The 20,922-nt window shown below is 36.4% G+C and overlaps 1 protein-coding gene across 7 annotated transcripts in view; it reads right to left on the bottom strand.

The window, feature by feature from the left end:
• Window positions 1-20,922, bottom strand: part of vav2 (vav guanine nucleotide exchange factor 2) — a 197,515-nt gene that overhangs the window by 57,783 nt on the left and 118,810 nt on the right. For all 7 annotated transcript variants that reach the window (XM_088615333.1, XM_088615338.1, XM_088615339.1 and 4 more), the window contains exon 3: window positions 1,035-1,093. In XM_088615333.1, coding sequence (XP_088471459.1) covers window positions 1,035-1,093 — 59 coding nt within the window. The remainder of the gene's footprint in view (window positions 1-1,034; window positions 1,094-20,922) is intronic.

Raw genomic sequence — 20,922 nt, 5'->3', positions numbered from 1 at the left:
ATTATTACTTTCAGATTGACATGGTGGCACAGTGGTTAGCGTTGATGCCTTGCAGCACTAGGGCCCTTGGTTCAAATCCAGACCTGAGATGCTATTTGTCTGGAGTTTGTATGTTTTCTCTGTGTTTGAGTGGGTTCCCTATGGGTGCTATGCTTTTCTCCCACAGTCCCAAGGCATACTGGTAGGTTGATTGACTTCTGGGAAAATAGGCCCTGGTATGTGTGTACTCTGTGATGGACTGGTGTCCTGTACAGGGTGTATCCTGCCTCATATCTATTGCTTGCCTGGCTCTGGCTATCATGTACCCTGTATTGGATAAAGAGGTTAGAAAATGGATGGATTATTAATATTATTAATGGTGATAATGACAAACTGCACTGAAAGACTGTGAGCAGCAACGAATAGACTTTTACCCACAAAAATAACGCACATAGCCTACATGAACAGCACAATGTTTATAATCTGACAGCAGAGATCTGTTGAGGCTGCAATAAATTGTGCACAAATACTCAAGACAATGTGCTTTTGATCAATAAGCATGGCAGAGATGTCAAAATAATATTCAGGATGCACTGTGCACTTTTCAGTTTTCAAAGGAAAAGCACTCATTCCAAGCTTGTAAATCTAAATGGAACAGCTTAAAAGCCAGCCTCATGTCATTGCACACCTATTAGTGAAGTTTATGAGAGGCAAAGCTCAATACTGCAAGCCACAATGCAAGATTTGTTGAAGTTTTACTCTTGTAAGTGAATAATTCCTGAAGTTAAGTAAATGACTATCTTAAAAAAGGAACAGAACACTCAGTGAAATAGACTTAAAAAAAGAAACAGAAGCCTTTGCAACCAAAGAGCGTGAACATACATATGTATTTGTTACATCTTTGAATGTCTGGACATGTTCTGAGGCTTAGTTTATTTTGTTATGGGTTTGATATAAATTGCTGTTCCTGAAGCAGAAGCTCCTTATTTTAAAACATTACAATGGGGCAATTCAGTAAGGCCACTGTTAACGTGAGGCTTAAATCTGACTCTTACCTGATCCCTTTAATCTGTGCAATACTGTGATGGGAGATTCTGGAAAGGGCAGAGATAACCTGGAAGAGAATAGAAATACTTCATCAGTCAGTGTTTATTTTAAGATAGTGTGTATGTCTCCTGATATTAAAGCAGTAGTGCCAGGTAACACCAACACATACATTCCTTTTGCAAGAAAGCAACATTCATTTTTTAAAAGCAACATTTACTAAAAAAATGTGCATATCTTAACTAATGTCAGTATACTCACAAAATTAACGGCAATAGTCTGAGAAAACCTTACAAGATGCCAATTTCAAAATATTCCTTTTCAGTTTATTGTTCACTGATTTCAAAAACATATTTCCCATTTGCATTACAGCATCATTACAAGGCTAAGATTATGGGGTATTTTAAATGACTTAATATAGCTATAAGTCACACACGAGTAAGCTTCTGCCATACTTAGACAAGATCCAGATGGCATTATGTTCATGTGGAACGATTAATGTTTGGTGTATAATGAAACTTGGATATCATGCTGGTCTGAATCATCATACCTTAGCTAGTTTCATCATTAATTGCTTTTGTGATCAGACTCACTGAATCTGCTCAATACCTGAGGTAAACACTGATGTCTCCTATACGCTGAATTTACAATTCAACATATTATATACTGTAAGCATGAGTATGGCCTGATCTGCGATCATACAAACTGAAAGGCAGTTTGCCCAGTGACGAAGGTTCTGAAATGTGCCCATTTATTCTAAAAGTATGTGGTGCCGTTTAGGCCATTACTCAAACTTTACCTCTCATGCACACAAATCGCTCTCACATACACACAAAATGCTCTCACAGTCTCCATTTTACCTCTCACATTCATATAAAATGGTCTGACACTCTCCATTTTACCTCTCACATAGTGTACACACAAAATGCTCTCACATGCACTAGTTTTACTTCACTAATAAACATAAAACACTACTTCACAATGCGAACACGAGAAACAAAACTATTGAAGGTGAGTACATTTTATGTGTACCGTATGTGAGATGTAAAACTAAGGAATGTGAGAGCGTTTTGTGTGTGTATGTGAGAGGTAAAATGGAGAGTGTGAGAGCATTGTATGTGTATGTTAGAGGTGAATTATGGCCCAATGTAGGCGGTCCGTCTAAATGACACAATGTGATTGGCTGAGAAAATTTATCAACAAGCTTTCTCATTTTCTGCTGCCCTCCAAGATGGGGGAAATAAATTAACCTCAACCGCAACAAGTACTAAGCCAAGCTGTAGCTTTAATTAATAACATCTTAGCCACACCAGAAGCAATAGCTTCATTGTCATCGGCTACGACACCTGCCATGAGTGTTCTTCCGTCAACGCAGCATGCAACTCCCGAAGCCGAAGTAATTACTTTATTTCGACATAATTTCTTTGGGTTTCATATCGTACAGACTGTCTCCGAGCTGATACTGGTACTAACATTCCCATCCCAGCTTCGGCACCACCACCATTACGTCGAAATAAAGTACTTATTTTGGCTTCAGTGCCACGAGGTGCAAAACTGAACTGTCCCGCCCCCTCAGTTTGGAAACAAAAGGATTTTTGAACATTTTCACTTACTTAACTTGCGCCCTAAAAAATAGTTGTACTTTGTCAATGGTCAGATAACGACACTAATCCTGAATTCACAGTTACTAAATCGGACTATTTGATGTGCAGGAGGGCTATCCATCCAGGAATGGCACATATTACATAGTATCTACGTTATTGGGTTTCAACATTATTTCGGTCTTGTTTGCTCAGGTGGACCGATTCCTTGCAGTAGTTTATCCTTATACTTACAATCCTTATATAATTAGGAGTGTAGTTATAGAAGTTTGTGCTTTCTGTTGGTTTTACAAATATTTTTTCTTAACGATTCAGAACCTCGTTACCGTCGATGTAGCTGCATAAATGAACGCATATGGTTTTTTGTCGCTCCACGCAATAATAATCGTGAGAGAGCTGATGAACGCGAAACTGTACTTCATCGCTAAATACCAGATTGCTCGCCGTTATCTTCTATCATGAAGCACTAATCAGTGGCTCCGTTTCAACCGAAATATCACCGCCCCCTGCAGAATTTCAGGCGCCCCCCTACAGATTTTTCCCTTGGCACCGGCCCTGCGCATGCTGCGTTGATGGAAGAACACTCATCGCAGGCGTCGTAGCTGATGACAATGAAGCTATTGCTTCTGGTGTGGCTAAGATGTTATTAATTAAAGCTACAGCTTGGCTTACAGCTTGTTGCAGTTGAGGTTAATTTCTTTACCTCATCTTGGAGCACAGTAGAAAATGAGAAAGCTTGTTGATACATTTTCTCAGCCAATCACATTGTGCCATTTAGATGGACCGTCTACAATGGGCCATAATTCACCTCTCACATATAAAATGCTCTCATACTCTTCATTTTTCAATAAGTTACTATCAACCAGAAGAATGCAATGAGTTGAATGGTCTTCTCTCATTTGTAACCTTATGCCCTTCGACAGTGAAGTCAGTGTAAACACCTAAGTGGTCAGGGCTTGTAATACGTATTGTTATTAAAACCCAATCTTTGTTTTACCTCTTTCTTCAACTGGGGTAAAGATCATGATCATCTCATCCAGTCGACCCATTAGATAATACTGTACAAACAGTATTATCTATGAGATAATACTGTATGAGAGCATGAGATAATACTGTAAAAACTCAGTAAATCAGGCCAAAACATGGTCTGTGCCAGAAAATTCTGATAATGTAAAATGAGTTCAGTACTGAGCGGTAGCTGTACTGTAAATTGGAGCTAACACGAACACAAGATGTCCAATGGAAACAGAGCTGAAAATATGAGCAAGACAAAAGAAACCTTCCACAGAGGGTGCTCTAGTGCCACCATCTGAAGCACCAAGTCTAAAACTGTACAGTTTTTCAGTGACCTCAATGACATTGAAGATGGTGCAAACTCTAATAGCACAAATCAGTTCATGAACTGAATGATATGGAACATCTCCAATAAGGACACCAGCCTACTAAGTCAATGCAAACAGGAGATCAGAAGACTTGCATCACTGATTTGATTATCGTTTAACTGCTGTGCAGATGTGCAGGCCCTGACCTTATTTGCTGAATATTTGCAACATTAGGACTCTGCCATCCATTTCAGTATGCAATAAATAATTTAAAGATTTACAGTGATGAACAGCTGAATATCAAACAGTCATTACCTGACAGCAGTGAACTACTCTATGCTAAGAATACAGAATATTTGAACAGTTAAAAAAATAAGCTTATGAACTTTAATACCCATCGTACTGAGGCTTGGAAGTATGCCAAGCAATTCCTTTTCTACTCTAGCTAGTCATACAATTTTCTAAGTCATTGTAAAAGTTAGCATTGTGGATGTTTGTTTCCTGGCTGTAGCTGTAGTTTTCATATGCCACAGATTTATGTTCATTAATATTAATGTTGTATAAATATAGACAATCCAGTGTCGTCATATCAGAGAAAGCCAGAATAATAGGCACGTCTAGTCTTCTGTGCCTCCCAACACAATCCATTATGTTCTCTTTAGTCAGACATTAAACCTATTCCATCTGCTTCTAAAGCATATTGATTTTTTCCCCTCTTGACCCATTAGTTACTTGAGTTATCACATCCTTTGGTAAGACAGAACTATTGGGTGATGAACAGCATTTTTTATAGACACTTAAATATAAGTAGAAAGCTTAAAACTAATTACCAACAAACATACTTTACGTATTTCAATGAAAAAGTGGGGAATTCATTTTATGATCCATCGTCAATTAAATGAAAAAAACAACAATAAAAACTTAATGGGGGAAGGACCCATCAAAAATAAAACTTGAAATTAGGTCGGACTGCCTTCTATTATCTCAGTGTGAGATTACTTGTCCAAAGTGCAAGAGGAGAAACACCTAGTAAAAGACATTTAAATCAGTTAAAAAATTCAGTTTTTATTCTATTCCTGTTTCTGATTTAATGCCTCAAAATTAGCCCTCTCTCAAATTCCATTGTTCCCTCCTCCTAGACAACCCCCAGGCAGATGTACTTCCATTATTGAAATGAAAAGCACTTCTTCATCTTAATGTACCCCCATCCGAAATTACAGGAATAGATACATCTTAATCGTTCTCAATACAGGATTGGTTTTAGTTTAATGCACATTATGGAAGGACATGAAACATCCATATATTATTAATAGGCCATTTGATGGAAGAGTAGGAAAAAAAATCTTTGTTTAGACATTTTTAACGTAAGGTGTGGGATCAGTTTGCACACATGTCAAAATGAATGTGGTGTGAAGAGTTACATTTTGCAGCTGGGAATTCTAGAACTAAGATCTACTGGATTTCAGTGAAACAGGGCAAAGGATTCACTGTGAACAGTGCCAGAAACAATACATTCTTTATTTTTCTGCTGCATTGTTTTGTATCATGGATAAAAAAGAGGGCTGTAGGCAACCATCACAGCTAAACTGGAGAAAAGGTTTGAGGCACACAGCAATGAAACGGGGCATGTAGCAACCTAAAACCATAGGGAAAGTGTATATTACCTTTTGTGGTTGGGGACACAGTTAAAAGGTGGTAGTGTCATGCTGAACACCAAAAGCCACTTTAAATAATGCAGCGCCACCTCTGACATATGGATTGAGATTTGTTCCACTCGTCTCAACTAAGATCAATTCACACCATTCTTTGAGAACTGACAGTTGGCAATGGAGTTACCTTAACAGATCTGATTTTTCTTTCCCAATATGAGTATTCACCCTTTAGAAAACCAGATATTTCTTGCTCTCTACATCTTCAATATCCTTGTCCAACGTATGTGTGATTTCTCACTATTAGTAAATTGCAACAAATTAAGTCGAAGTTTTGAAACCCTTTACTGTACATACAGTACTAGCAGACACCTTACATTTTTTGCAGGCAGTACACCGGTACAAGATCAGTGTGAATTATGTCCCTGAAGATATTTAGGGATCAGATTTTTGTGTAGTTCTAGAAGATAAAAATAAATGTCATGCTGTTTTTTTTCTTTAAAATCTCTCCAAATGGACTGGGGGGGATGAGACTTGAAACAACAGGGAGCATGAAATCTGCAATAGGGTGGAGTTCCCAGTTTAAACATCAGATGGTGAATGCCAGAACCGGAGTTCTGTAATTTACCACATTTACATATATTGGAAGGGGCTTTTCTGGGATTTGTAACCCAATACTAGTGTCTTGCTGGGATACAGTTACCAAACTGCTGCTGTCTTTCCCTCACTGGTGACACTATGGTAGGAAGGCAGCAGATGGCTGCTTGGAGCCAAATTCCCCATCCTCATGAATTATTGACTATGCACAATCAAGTCAGTACACCTCAGCACAGCACAGTCCCACCTCAAATGGTACGGAACCATCCCAGGGAAAAAAAGCACACAGGGCCACATGAAGTAGCTGAAATTGTCCATAAATCAAGTGAATAAGGCCGAACAGATACCCAATAGACAACACATACTGTAATTCTACTACAGCTAATCAACTGCCATGCTGCTATGTTCGGACAGCTCATGAATTGAATGTTTCATAGCGAATGACAAACCTTTCAGAACACTGCCAGGTTGAAGCAGCTAGTACTTTGAAATCTTTTTTTTATGACTGGCTATTGCTAAGAGTGAGAAAGATGCCCACCTTAGTTTCTATAGACTGAAAATTTCAAAGCAAACATCTCCTGGCAGAATGCAAATTCCAAGGCAGGTCATTTTTTAGACTACTCACATCCACATATACTCATATACCATATGCATTTGGTCATCTTGAAATTCAAGAGAAACACAAACTGAAATGAAAACTGAAAGGATTCAGAATACATGGATTACTACAGTTCATATTAAGTTTACTGATATACAAATTATACAACTGCTAACATATTTACAATTTATTTCAGACCTGTTCCACTTACTTTATTGATTTTTTTGCATATACCTGATGCATAAAGATCACTATTTCCTATTAATCCTTTCCAGGGCCCCCTTGAAATCATTATTATGTGGATATGAATATTTCCTGGCATGCAAAAATGTAAAATTCAAGTAATGTCAAATTAAAAATGTAAGATCCAAGTTCTATTTATTATCTGAGTTCTCTTCATGCTTGTAAGAAGTACCTTAAAACAGGAAAACCAAGTCCCACAAGATCACCTGCTACTGGTCTGCTTTACCAAATACTTAATGTCAATATAATCCTGCATGCAACAAAATCATATTACAAATCTATAGAAGATCCATTTCTCACTTTACGTTGAAAGGATCTGACTTGATCTTTTTAATTTTAGTTAGATAATCTGTGGATTAGCTCATTGACTTGTACTGCAATATAACCTATAGGAAGAGGAGTAAGGACTTTGAACTGGAAGGCTGTGGTCTCAGATCCCAGGTGGGGCACTACTGTCATACCCTTGAACAATGTACTTCACTCAGATTGCCCCAATAAAATGTTCAGTGGAATAAACAGATACAAATGTAAGTCACTATGCATAACAGTGTTAGCTAAATTAATAATAACTAAAAAGTGATGACTGTTAAAAGAATTAACTCCACTCACTAAAAACAACAAATAGCATACAATAAACATAATCCCTTTAAAGTATAAAGCACTGTTTCCCAGTAACAAAACTGAATAGAAATTATAGCAAAGCACCATAAATTGTGCACACTTCTTACAGTAACATTATGTAACATTATGCATATTACGTTTATTTATTTCCATTGTGTTGCCAACAATATTTTAACTCTCTTTCCTTTGCCAAAAATAATGTAATATATAAAGGAATCAAGCCTTTTCTTCCAGGATAATTGTCCAAACACAAAAAGTCACTGGCAGCTTTTCACAAATCATGTATTAGACATTGGACACACTGTAGTTTTTTATTTATTTGTATAAGAGGTGCTGGTTTTCCCTTTTCAGGATAAGAGAGCTGGACACTGATGAAAAATCATGTATTTCAGATGTGACAATATGTTCCTGCTAGTCCAGAACAATTTTAGGAAAATACCCACCTTCAGAAAAGACAACAAAATGCTTTATCACACATCCGAATGCAGAATGGTTTCTTTTTCCCTACATTTCCCTACATCTGGGTTTCTGTAACATTCTGTCACACAAGAATGGATTATTTACCAGGATGCTCAGGAAAGAAACTAGCAGAGGTCGTCTTATTAGACTTATTAGTAACATTTTAACTTCATAAATCTAAATGCTTAAAGTATATCAAAGGAATGTTTAGGTGGGTAGTTGCGTCAGCATGTGTAGGCTGCAAAGGAACAAGTAATAGGTTTATTCCATGTTGAAAAGAGAAAAAAGAAAACACAACGTTTCGGCTGTGGAGCCTGAAAGAAGGCTGAAGAAGACCTGAAGAAGGCTCCACGGCCGAAACATTGTGTTTTCTTTCTTCTTTTTTTCAGCATGGAATAAACCTATTACTTGTTCCTTAACAAAGGAATGTGTGAGACTTATTCTATGAATTATTCTGAATAATCAATAGTATGAATGTCAGCAGACTCATCATATAGTGTTAAAAAATGTAAATGTGAAAAATGTTGGCTTCCCAGAGGCTTTGAGGGTTACCAAAATTAAATATTTAACAACAGTTATCTTTCTTCCTTCAGAATTTTACAGACTGATTTTTACTTTTTTATCTTCTTGATATCATGCAGCAACCAGAATACATATTTCTTATTATACAAAGGAGTTATTCAAATCCTGCACTCAGAAGGAGATGCATTTAGCAAGCTACAGACAAACATACTGGCATTAGGAGATTACCTTGATAATAGTGCCTCTTAACAACAAATACACTTCTGTCTAAACTGACCTGAATCATCCTACATCTGAACTGACCAAAGTGCCAAAGAGTGCCAGATTCCAACTTCCAAAAATAAAGTGTTAAAGAGCACCACATTGCTCCATATTGTACAGCATTTTTAATTACATCATCTAACTTCCACTGGGAATTGACCTGAGACTGATGACCTCGGTTAACAATTGACTTGAGGTGGGTCTCAGCCAAGGTTAATGCCAAGCAAACCAATCAGTAAAGTAGGCTACTAGATTACAATGGATATTGCACAGATTAAATTAAGCAAACCAACACATACCAAAGACATTTATGTCAATTTTTACTCTATATATAGTACCTGCAATAGTGGTGTCCATTTGATAGAAGGAGTAGTGAGGGAGTCTTGCCTCTGTCAAGGTAACAGGGAACATTTAGTCAAATGATCTGAGCTCCTGAAGTGGAAATTGTCATACTGTAGAGGGGATCCTCAAGGATACCTCACAAGAATCCTAATCTTACCACCAGTCAGGCAGAAAACACCCAAGTACTTCAAGAAAAGCAGTCTTTTCCCCCACGTCTTCTGTGAAATGTCACTCATATCAGAGGGGAAAACATTTTATAAAAAATGTTTGACATCTGTTGATGAAAAAGTTTTCATTGTTGTGAGACAGGACTTACAGTAGTTAAGAACCATATCTTCAGAGAATCACATATTGTATGCACTGTCTATAGATGCTTATCCTTTCCACAAATCTCCAGGGGAACTGAAGGCTCACAGAAACTGACACCTTTGATTGTTCACATAAAAATAACTCACTGAGAACTTTGTCCAGATTTGACAAATCTGTTACTGCTGAAGGCAAGGTATCATCACTGAGATAGCACAACCAAAACATGAGAAGTCTGAGGAAAGGCTTTACAGTGATAACATTGAGTTCAGTTAATGATTAAACATTGCCAAAAAGGGGCACATGAAGTCTCTCCATCTTAGAAGTTGTGGAAGCTTTTAATTTAATGAGTTTTTCCTAAATTAAATGACTCTAAGTAGATCCATTCAGTCTGAAAAATCACAATAAACTTTCTCTTTCCTGCTGAATAGCCCCAGTGCTTGAAACCAGTGAGGACAGCACTAGAGGGCAGTATTTATTGAAGCCATTATGTTCACAAATAACTGTGTTTGCTTTCGGCAGATTTGAGCTGCAGATGTTTTTTCTTTGAATGTAACTTTGGATGCTACCAGTGATGGAAGCTGATACTGGAAAGCAGATACAAATGGCACAACCATTTGCTTGGGTTGTGTCACTGCGAGATTACATAATGAGCAAACATACTAGAATAATGTTAAAATGGCATGATGCAGTGTTTGTAAATCTGTCCCACTCAAGTCTTTCTGTTCCATGAAATAGTTGTGACTATAAAACAGAATAGTCTTTTACAATATTAAAAGGGCAAGTAAACATTATCTGAAGAAAATAAAGTTTAAGGTGAAATGAATCAATGAGGAATGTTGGATATAGTCTAATTATGTATAAATGTGGGTCTTTCATTTCTGTATAGACAAGTTATTCTTACATAAGAAACATAACCTACTTTCTGAAATGAAGGATATAACAACTTTCCTGATTAGGCTGACATCACATTAGTTTTGTTACTAATAAGTCATTTAAGTTACCTGCAATTCAAATACAGACTATTAATAACAAATATTCAGAAGGAATAATAATTTTAAATTTTTTTGAAAAAACTTAAAGGTGTGGTCAATTATAACAATACTTAAGTTTAATGTGAATGTATTGAAATCCATGTCAGGTGGGTATTGAGTGATACCACTACTTGCTTCATAAAAGTATTCATAGGTCATACAGACCACCTGAGCCAGTGAAAAAAATACAATATGCAAATGAAAAATACAGTCCATTGAGCTTCAAAACGTAATAGAGAGTTGGCACATGATTCTGGCACACGATGACACTATTTCCCTCAAAAGAATTCACTCATGTTTCTCTGTGAAATCCCAGAACAAACAAGGAAGTACAATAGCTAAGAGTTAGGGCCACATCAGTTATACAAATAAAACAAGAATAGCAAATTCCCTGAAATTTCAGCATTTGCTCAAAGGCAGGTTTACATAATTGCAATAGCCTGTTTGCATTATATACCGTACCTATTCATGATTAATCTTTCAGGCTATTTTTATAACTTCTGTAAGCCAACCACCTTCATGTGTCTCAGAAAATAAGGAACTAAAAATGTACCAAGGTTTAATGGCAAGTCATCAAGGTAGATTAGATTTGATAGGAAAACCTGCCCTGCAGAACAAGTAGTTTATCTGACCATGGTGGCTCTCTGCACATTAGGAACATTGGTTGTTATCAACCATGAGGAGAGCAAAGGAAATATCAAGAGCCCAAAACACAGGGAAACCCAGAATATAATTTTACATACATATGTAATGATATTTTCAACAAACATTTTACAATGCCTATTTTTTTCCAAAAAATAATCACTTCCAATTGCTATTTTTCCTTTATTCCTCGCATTTCCTCAATATCTACACCATCCTTTGTTGATAGTGGTCCATCTTCTGATAATGAACATCTCACATGACCTGTGCTGAAGTTACTGTACACAAGCATTAATTAATGATTTCCATCCCAAGCATCTACTGTACATAATAGCTAATCACCTTGGTGAATACAGCCATACTGTATTTAAAGATTTTGCAGGTATTTAATGGAATACCAGTTGCACATGCTTTTTGCAGACTTTTAATTGTGAATGATGACCCACAATCAGATTAAATCTGTATCAGATTAAATTTTTTGGCATGCATAGTAATTGCATTAAGAATGACCCGTAGGCCTTGCTAAGATATTAACTGTTGAAGACAAATCATTATCTGTGACCTTTTTTTCACCAAAATAAACTCCAGTGGTGGCATATGATGCCATAAACAATTTGCAATGCATGCTTTGTTGTGCTAAACCATGAAATACATCTTGTCAAGGCACACGAAGAAACCGTGTCTCATTTGGGAAACATTCACTCACCCTTATAATGAGAAAACGTCAGCTCGGCTCTGCTTGCAAGAATGAAGACTAATGGAAGATTTTTGGGTGGAAATGCAACAAAAACAGAATTACTCTATTGAGCCAACAGTAAAGAGATTTAGCATTTTTGCTGACACAACCCAGACTGATTCCTGCTAGATACTGTACATCATTTCACAGAACTTCCATTATCACTGGAAAAAATGTAATAAAACATCCACACTGAACAACTTTTTTAGTCAAGAATATACATACTGTAGTAGTACAGTCCCCTTCTGTGCCAGCAGATTAGGAACTCTGTGTGAGCCTTTAATCCTGACACTGCAGATTTACTGAGAAAAAGCAGAGAAAATATTCGTCTACTATTGAATCTGCCTGTTTCAATTCCATAGGGACTACCTGTTAAGAAATGATTTTCTTCCAATGAAGACCCTACTGTCTCTTATATTATCTCTGAAGGTGGTTGTTTTTTTCCGCTCTCTAATTAGTTAAAACTCAAATTTAGTCATTCAGTGACTGTTTTATATTTCTACACATTATCATAAAAAGACTCAAAAAGAGTCTCAAAAAGAACGGATTCAAAATATTTATAAATAAATTATAGGGAATTCAATTCAAAAGCAAGAAGTAGTATCTAAAAGCTGCAAACGTTATACAATATTGTATATAGAGTACCAAGATATAGAGAGATCTTTGAGTCCATTTTCTATAAAGCCATAGGGGTTAATCAGTTTTGTTTTGGGCACCACTGAAAACATATTTTCTTATAGCACACAGAACTGGCTTCTTAATTGTAAGTGCTCCCATTATCAAAAGGAAATGAAAACCTAAACTTAATCTTAAAAAAGAAACTGACATTATTGATGTAGCAAAAGAGAAAAATAAATATAATTGTTGCAGTGTTTTTATAAGGAACTTGTTTAAAAAATCTGTGACTTTGCCACATATTCAGAATTGACATTACCTTCGAAGGAGGGATATTTATATAGTCGTCTGAAATCCTTTTATATTTTTTAATTATAATACATGTATACTAATTTCTTGCAATACACATAGGAGGGGTCACATTCAGCAACCATTAAGAACCAGCAATCCCATTAAACTACAAATTGCATGGAGGAGATAAATATGATTTTACCAAATAAATTAACCGGAAGACATGTGTAGGCAGGATTGTACAAGGCTAATGCAGAATTTAGCCAGGGATCTGGGGTAACATCCCTACTCTTACCAACAGTGTCATGTCATAAGAATGTGCCCTTGTGCCTGCTGTGCAGGTGGGTTTACAGGAAACATGGATATGGGGTATGTCAGTTTTAAGAACAGTATTCTCCAGAAGCTGTGGAAACTGGTAAAAGAAACAGACATTTATTAAAATTAACCAAGGAGCCTGAACACCATATAAGAATCAATTAGAAATACTCCACAAAATAACCCCTCACACTCAAAAAAATAATTGGTCCATTAACAGGTTAGAAAGAGCAGATGCCTTCCACTTTACTTCTGCTTTCCACAAAGAAAATGGAACTCCAAAAAAGTTATACAAAAAGAACCTGGTATTACCTGATATTAATTGCAGATCCTCCATAACTAGTTTTCCAAGAAGATAATACAAGCACCGTCACCTTTGTGACTAGTGTTACAATGCAACTACATAGTGAAGGCCTCTGTTTAATGTCTCTTCCAAACAAAGCCTCATACAGAACTGTGCAGGGGCAGAGGACTTAAAAGTCTGCTGTAGAGAGAACCAGCACTGGTCAACCAGCACCACTAAGATTTTCCCTATACCAATACCTAATAGACCCAACCTTGCTTAGCTTTATTCTTCAAAATTAGCAAGCTAAAAACTGCTCTAAAACATTTCTAAAACCCATCTTCAGTCTTTTATCCTTGTGGTACAGCACAACAAATGAAATAAACCTATCTACCTGACACACCATAGTCAGTTACACTGTACCTTGACTCAGGAGAGGTGAGGTCATACATGGGGCTTAGGAATATTAACCAAACGCTACTAAGAGACGGATGCTACTCACACATCAACAGACAATTCTTATGTAGTACTTTTCATGTATTGAGAGAGATCACCAATAGTTCAGCAGGCTTAGAGTCAATGGTCATTAATGGAAAAACACCTGAAGAGTAAGCCTGCTGGTAGACCGTCAAAGATAGTTAAGATGAGAACAGATACAGGCTTTCCAAGCAAAGTCGAGAAAATGAGCTCTCCTAAATACCAGGTAAAAAGGCTCTAAACTGGCGCAACCAGCAAAGGTGCTTCTTTGGAGTGCAGGTTGAGTCCTGGTCCAGGTCTGGGCTATGTCATTAGCTAACTGTGAACTGGATTCCAAATGTGCAACATGCCCTGTGATGCTAGTATTGGCTGGGCATGAGTCCACCAGGTTATCCTTATCTGTGAATTGCCAGTCACTTGTACCATTCAGTGTTTTCAGTAAGAGTTGCATCACTTCTCCAGTTGGAGCTAACCACACTGTGGGACGTGTGCTGTGAAAGAACAGAAGATAGCTGTGAACATTCTGAGGGGAAGGCCTAACCAGTCCTCTCCAATTACTGGTATGAGGTATGTAGTGGTGAAACTGAGTTGGTAAACAACTGAGAATTCCAAGGTCAGATAACCCTGAGCTCCTCATTCACAAGAACAATTCAAAACATATGACAAAATGTATAGACAGAAAAGTTGTTCATACAGTATACCTCCCACAAATGGATGAGAATTCACTTGTAATTGTTGAAATTATGTATTAAATACAAAGTATTTGCTTTAGTCCAATAAAAGACGTTTACAATAAACTAAATGAAAATATCTCCCCATTAATAAAAATGCAATATGGTAGAAGACCAGTAGCTTACTCATCATCTCCAGGCCTAGTTATTAAAGAGAGGTGGGTATCCTTATCCACGCCTATGGAGAGCTCAGTAAAAGTCCAGACAGACCATGAGTAGGTGATTAGGCTACCCAAAGGGTTAGAAATGTACATGCTTTGTACAATGTACATGCTTTTGGTAACACACATAAATAAATTAAAAATAAATAAATACTTAAGTCATGTGAGGACTGGGAAAGCAATAACTAGAGTCCTTCTACATTACAATCTGTAGCATCTACTGTTCATCATAAGGAAATTCTAAAAGCTTTATTCTTATCTTTTTAAGAGATTAATTCTGTAAATGATCAAAGAATTCTATGAAAGCTAATAGTCTTTGCAGCTTGTCAGGACACACATCTAAACATTGAGGGACAGAGGCACTGCTCAAGCAGTTTCTTGGAAAGGCTCATCTGATGGAATGAGAAATTTAGCGTTTGAGGTGTAAAATACATATAAATATGACAAGTAAGACACGATTAAAGCATTCTAATGAGAGAGACAAACTTACAACAAACTGACACCATGTCAAAAGCATGAAATACGCACACAAGATTGTTTAGCTGTGCCATCAAGTAGAGGCTACCTCAAGATTAGTACTGTGCAAGATCAACAACAGCAAGATGCTGGTACTATTTTAAAAGGCAATACGTCAGCAGAATTATGTGCATGGAATTTCCTGTTACCCCTAGGAACAGCCTCTTCTTACTTAGAGCTATCACTCGTATTAGTGACACAAATAAAAACTAATTAGGTGAGTAAGCTTCCTTTCTAGGTTTTTCACAAAACTGACCTGGAGTACCGCATAATTAAAACTCAGATGACTTAACTCTTTTTTTTGAGACACTGCACATTTCTTTTCAGTGTTCACAGAGGTCAGTGGCCATTAGAACAAATTAATTAACCATTTAACACATTCCACAATTACAGTTTTTATGAAACTTATTATATTGAAATGCACATAAGACAAACCCTATATTTACTGGTACAGTGCTTTCTAGATTTATAGATATATGCTAATAATGGGTTTATTCTGGGGAGAATAAAAATAAATGTATTAATACAATTTTAAACAGTTTTCTTTTTTAAACTAAAAAACCATCAACAAATAACGGATAACATACAATACATCTTTACCGAAGATGGTTATAAACCACAGCTATCACAGAAGCTCTCTGGAAATCGCATGAAAAATTCATGACAATTCAGTGAACCTTTGTGAATGGGATTACTTTAGTGTAAATTCACGCTGTATTCCTCTCTCATGTGAGGATTTATGATCGTATATGTGGTACAGATTTACAGTGACAGGTGTTGTATTCTGTAGAGAGAGATAAAGAGGTGAGTTTGTAAATCCTCTTAAAGGCTCCGTTGTCCAGGGATGTGTTGCTCCTCACAGAGAAGAGTGTCAAGAGCCATGGGGTCTTCTCTGCAGCGACATTTACTTCCTGGCTTAATGACAAGTGCTTGCAAGCAAAACAAAGGAAAATCTGTTTTTTATTGTTTCCTCAGGAATTGATCACTGCAATGTCCTACTCGCTGGGGTATCTAAATCCACATTGAACAAACAACAGTATGTCCAGAATTTGGCAGCCAGAATCATGACCAGGTCTAGTCCAAGTGATCACATTACTTCTACAGTATTTTGGAGTCCTTGCACTGGCTTCCTATCAGGTTTTGTGTTCACTTCAAAATCTGCATGCTCATCTATGAGGCTCTGCAGTACATGGCTTGGTCCCACAGTACCTGTATGAATTACTATTATCCTACTCCCCACCTTGCAACCTTTGTTTGTCTAATTCTGGCTTTTCTTTCTGTAATCCAAACCCCTTATTGTAACTGTTTAATTCCGATATTTCCCATATTTATTTTTCTCTCTCTGTAAAGCTCTTTGAGAAGACACTTTTAAAGGTGCTACATGTATATAAAATATTTTTTTTAGATTATAAAGATCATGCTGCAGCCCAAGATATTTGGCATTGTAGTGATTTGCTTTGTAGAACAATGTTTACAGATTGATTTGATGATTAGGAGTGCCCTAAATTCAGCTCAAACTGCAAACAACTTGAAAAGGAAGCATCTGGGAAGACTGCTCCTTTTGGATGTTCTAAGACCTATCCCACAGTGCTACAAATCCAAACCAAGAAAATAGACAGATTTCACTTTTTTTGTTAATTGTACAAATCAAAAAATTTTAAACAGGCAAACCTTTCTGAAATATCTTCAATTATTGACAATCAGAACCTTGCTGAGTGAGCAGTACTTTATATTAAAGTACTGCTCAACCTCAATGACAGCATTTGTAATATGTGAACAAGTTCACAATATATACTGTAACAAGTAAACCATTCCACACTTTTTTATATCTGTGACTGTGTGTGTCTCCACCAGTGTTTTAACACAATATGATTTTGAATGGACAAGTCGAAAAATTAAACTCTTGATGAATTAAAATGAGCCATTTTTTGAGGCTCTGATACATTGCGACATACAGTACAAGAGAAGACTAAAATATTATGATTATGAAACTGTTGTGCTATTTAGCTTTACATTCTGCACATACTGTATACTCTCCTGGAGGTGATAGCAATGTAGCAATGCCTATAACTCAATGCCTCAAAACAAATGATTGTGCAAGAAGAAACCAGAGTGGGTGGAAATAGATGTTTCAGAATTGCTTCTGATCTGTGGAAGTTTGTGGCCTAATCATTTGCTTTAGGAGGGTTGCTGGGGCCTAATTAAAGCCAAACACTGGCAGCTCATTCTGTGGACAAGCACTCCCACACAACATCTATTTAATGAAAGCTCTTTGGGCTGCTCTGTGGGGAACGTGAGCTGGAGAAAGAAAGGAAAATTCAGATAAAAGCATAGCTTTCTCAGGAATCAAGGTTTTAAATGCTTGTGTTTTGCTTTATTAGTTTTAAACACTCCATCTGTTGCAACACTACCAAGCACACACATACACCAAGGTACCAATAAACCAAAATATACTGTGCCAATCTCTGGCAAAATACCAAGCACAGATAAAATAAGCATTCTGCTCTCATTAATAAAATCTGTGCATCAGTGAGGCCATATCGATTAAATAGATATGGCAGATTAAGTTCTTCATATCTAAATCTTATTCTCATCATAATAGAATGTGTATATTAAAAATAATGGTGTTTTCATAAGTTGTCAAGTCAGTTAAGACATTTTAAGACTTTTTTATAATTAATCGTTAATGGTTATTCATGTGCTCAGTGAATGAAACCTCAGCTAGTCCTGTAGTTTATAATTTTTCTAAACAACCCTTACACAGGGGTTACACCCTAGCCTGTCAACTCTTTTTTTTCTTGCTTAACTGCAAGAAAGATAAGAGACGTGCCAATTCTGGAATCAAAAAACCAATAAGGTACAGAAATAGGTGTGTTTCGCCAGATTTAGAAACTACAGTGATTTATGTTTTGATAAAAGACAAGGCTACACATATTCTATTTCAGGTTTAAACCATAAAATACATGTTTTGCCACAATAATGGACATTATGGCTGTATGGTCTTCTCATATCTCTTGAAAATATTAAAAGATATAAATTAAGAAGAAAAAAAGCTGACAAGCCATTGTTCATTTAAAAAAAACACATTTACACCTATCTTTTATGAAATTTGAAATGAGATTTTCTGCTTAGGAATAATACATCTAATGCCGGCTTAAATAGTGTAATGTAAAATATGTTCTGATTATATTTGTGCAAACAAAAGCTTATAAAACATCTGATATGTTTTTGAAGTTAATGATTTCAATTAAAAATTATAGAATGCTACACATTACAGAATATTATTAGAAGGATATTCCAAAATCTTCACTTGCTTCAGGCCTTTTAAAGCAAGTGTCTGGCAATGACATTAAATAAGAGAGAAAATATTTCATGGATGATCCTGCTGTGTTCATAATGGAACTAATGTATCCCTGAAGAGCTCTCCTTCTGACTGATTTCAAATCGAGACCCTGACATGAATTCACAAGTAGAAATACCAGCAAAAAATCAGAACAGTGCTCTGCACTCTATAATGTCAAAATATGTTGTTAAACATATGCTGTTCTGGCTATTTTGTTATTGTGCTTGAAAGTATAGACCAAGTGCATATTTTTGTCCATGATGTTTGCATCTTCTTTAACGATATACTGCTCCATGGTTATAAATGCTACACACCATGTATTTTTGTATTTGATCATTATATCTTCATAACTATGTAAATGATGGGAAAAATATCGCAGTAAAACAAATGTTAGACCCAAGGCTCTACAAGTCAATATCAGTAACACATTTAGGGAGCATTTAGGAGGCTACAATAAACATAAACACAACCATGTTCATTACTATGCAACAATGACAGAAGTATAGAAAATGTTCTATACTAAAATGTTACATATAATTTTTTATATTTGCTTAGATTTTACTGGATTTGTATGACATCAAAACAAAACAGTGATTTTCCCTCAGAATAAAAATAGAAGGAAACCATTGCAGGACAGTAATGGACAGTCTTAGGAACTGGTCATCATTACAACATACAGTGACAAGTGAATAAAGAAACTTCATTTGGAAATGTCTTACCCCCATCACAAAATCTTTTTAACTGCACAGACGAGGGGCTTGTGTCTGCATTATTCAGTAAATAGACACCATGGGGGCCAAACAATGGTGGTCTTGCTCACCATGTAACCGTGTGACAAGTTTACAGTATTGACTGGCTTTTTCCATCTTCAGCATCTGCAGGTAATGGGTTTTTACTTCCTCTGCCTGCCTGTGAAACACTAGATGCAACATTACACTTAAAAGGACTGATATTGTGAAGTATCACAACACACCAGGGTTTTATTGTTTTGCTATTCTTCAATGCTCATTATTGATTATCTAGATTTTCTAAACACTAAGCCACCTTCTGAACAATAAAGCTGGAATTTAACAAAAGCTTGTTGTAGCTTTGTTCTAATTTCACACGTATGGACTCAAGATATAGGATTTTTAATGCGTGCAGTTCGTCACATTTCTACCAACTAATCTGCCAAGCACTAAAAACAATCCCACACAACTGATAATTCATGCCAGCTTTGCTCTAATTGTTAGAGAAAATAATTAGCCTTTTCTCACGCATTTCAAGAGCTTCAAGGATATGATTATTTTTTTGCATGCCAAGAATTTTTAAATTTGCCGGCGATCCCAAAGGTTGCACAGTACTGTCAGTAATAGCAGCTAATTGCACCATAGTGATGAAATATAATGCCTGTAATTTTCTCTCAATGCTACAAAACAAGGGCATAGACAAATTAAAAAAGTAAAGTAGTCAAGTTAAAATCATTAACAATGAAGTGCATTTTAATTTGGAACTCTGATATGTGTGACTGCTATATCTTTGAGAATGACTTCTCCCACCTCAAGGGTGTTCCACTTTACTTTCACTTTACAAGATGCAAATTTGAAACAAAATGTAAAAAAAAAAAACATCTGAGACATTATCTGCAGATTTCAGAACTCTTAAATAATGTGCTTAATCAACCCAAAAACACATTTGACTACCAATCTAAAGTTTATCTGATTGGATTGATTAGACGAGAAAGCTCCCTACTGAACACGAGAATATACGAAAGGACTATTATGGGGATAATTGAATGTTGAATGAGCATAGTAAAGTAATCTAGGGGTTCTCTCCTCTCTGATAACATTATTTCCCTCTGTCGTCTCAAAGGACACCTCTCTGGGAAAGCTCCAGAAGGCTTTCATTGAATTAAACTCCAAGTTTCAGATTTCATTACCATTGATTTCTCAAAGAGGGAAACGATCTTAAAGCTCCATTTGTTCAGGGCTCATTCCATTAAGATACAGAAAAGTCTTAGGGGCAAAATGACAGGCACAGAGTTTTCAAAGAAAGAAAGGGAAAAGTTTTCTCACTTTCCTGAGGGTAGAAACTGTACAGGAGTAAACAGAATCCAGATAAGACTGAAAGGTTGACACATTTAAGATGTCCAATAGCCTGGCACACAAATGATATTTTGAACAGCGCTGTAATTCATAGCTGAAGGATTGATTGAATCCTGAAGCTTCCTATTTGTCCATAAGACATCCGCTGGC

This window comes from Lepisosteus platostomus, chromosome 21 (genome assembly GCF_059453375.1).
Source record: "Lepisosteus platostomus isolate fLepPlt1 chromosome 21, fLepPlt1.hap1, whole genome shotgun sequence".
NCBI lineage: Eukaryota > Metazoa > Chordata > Actinopteri > Semionotiformes > Lepisosteidae > Lepisosteus > Lepisosteus platostomus.
The sequence above is the reverse complement of the archived record's forward strand: the minus strand, read 5'-3'. Positions and strand labels throughout refer to the sequence as shown.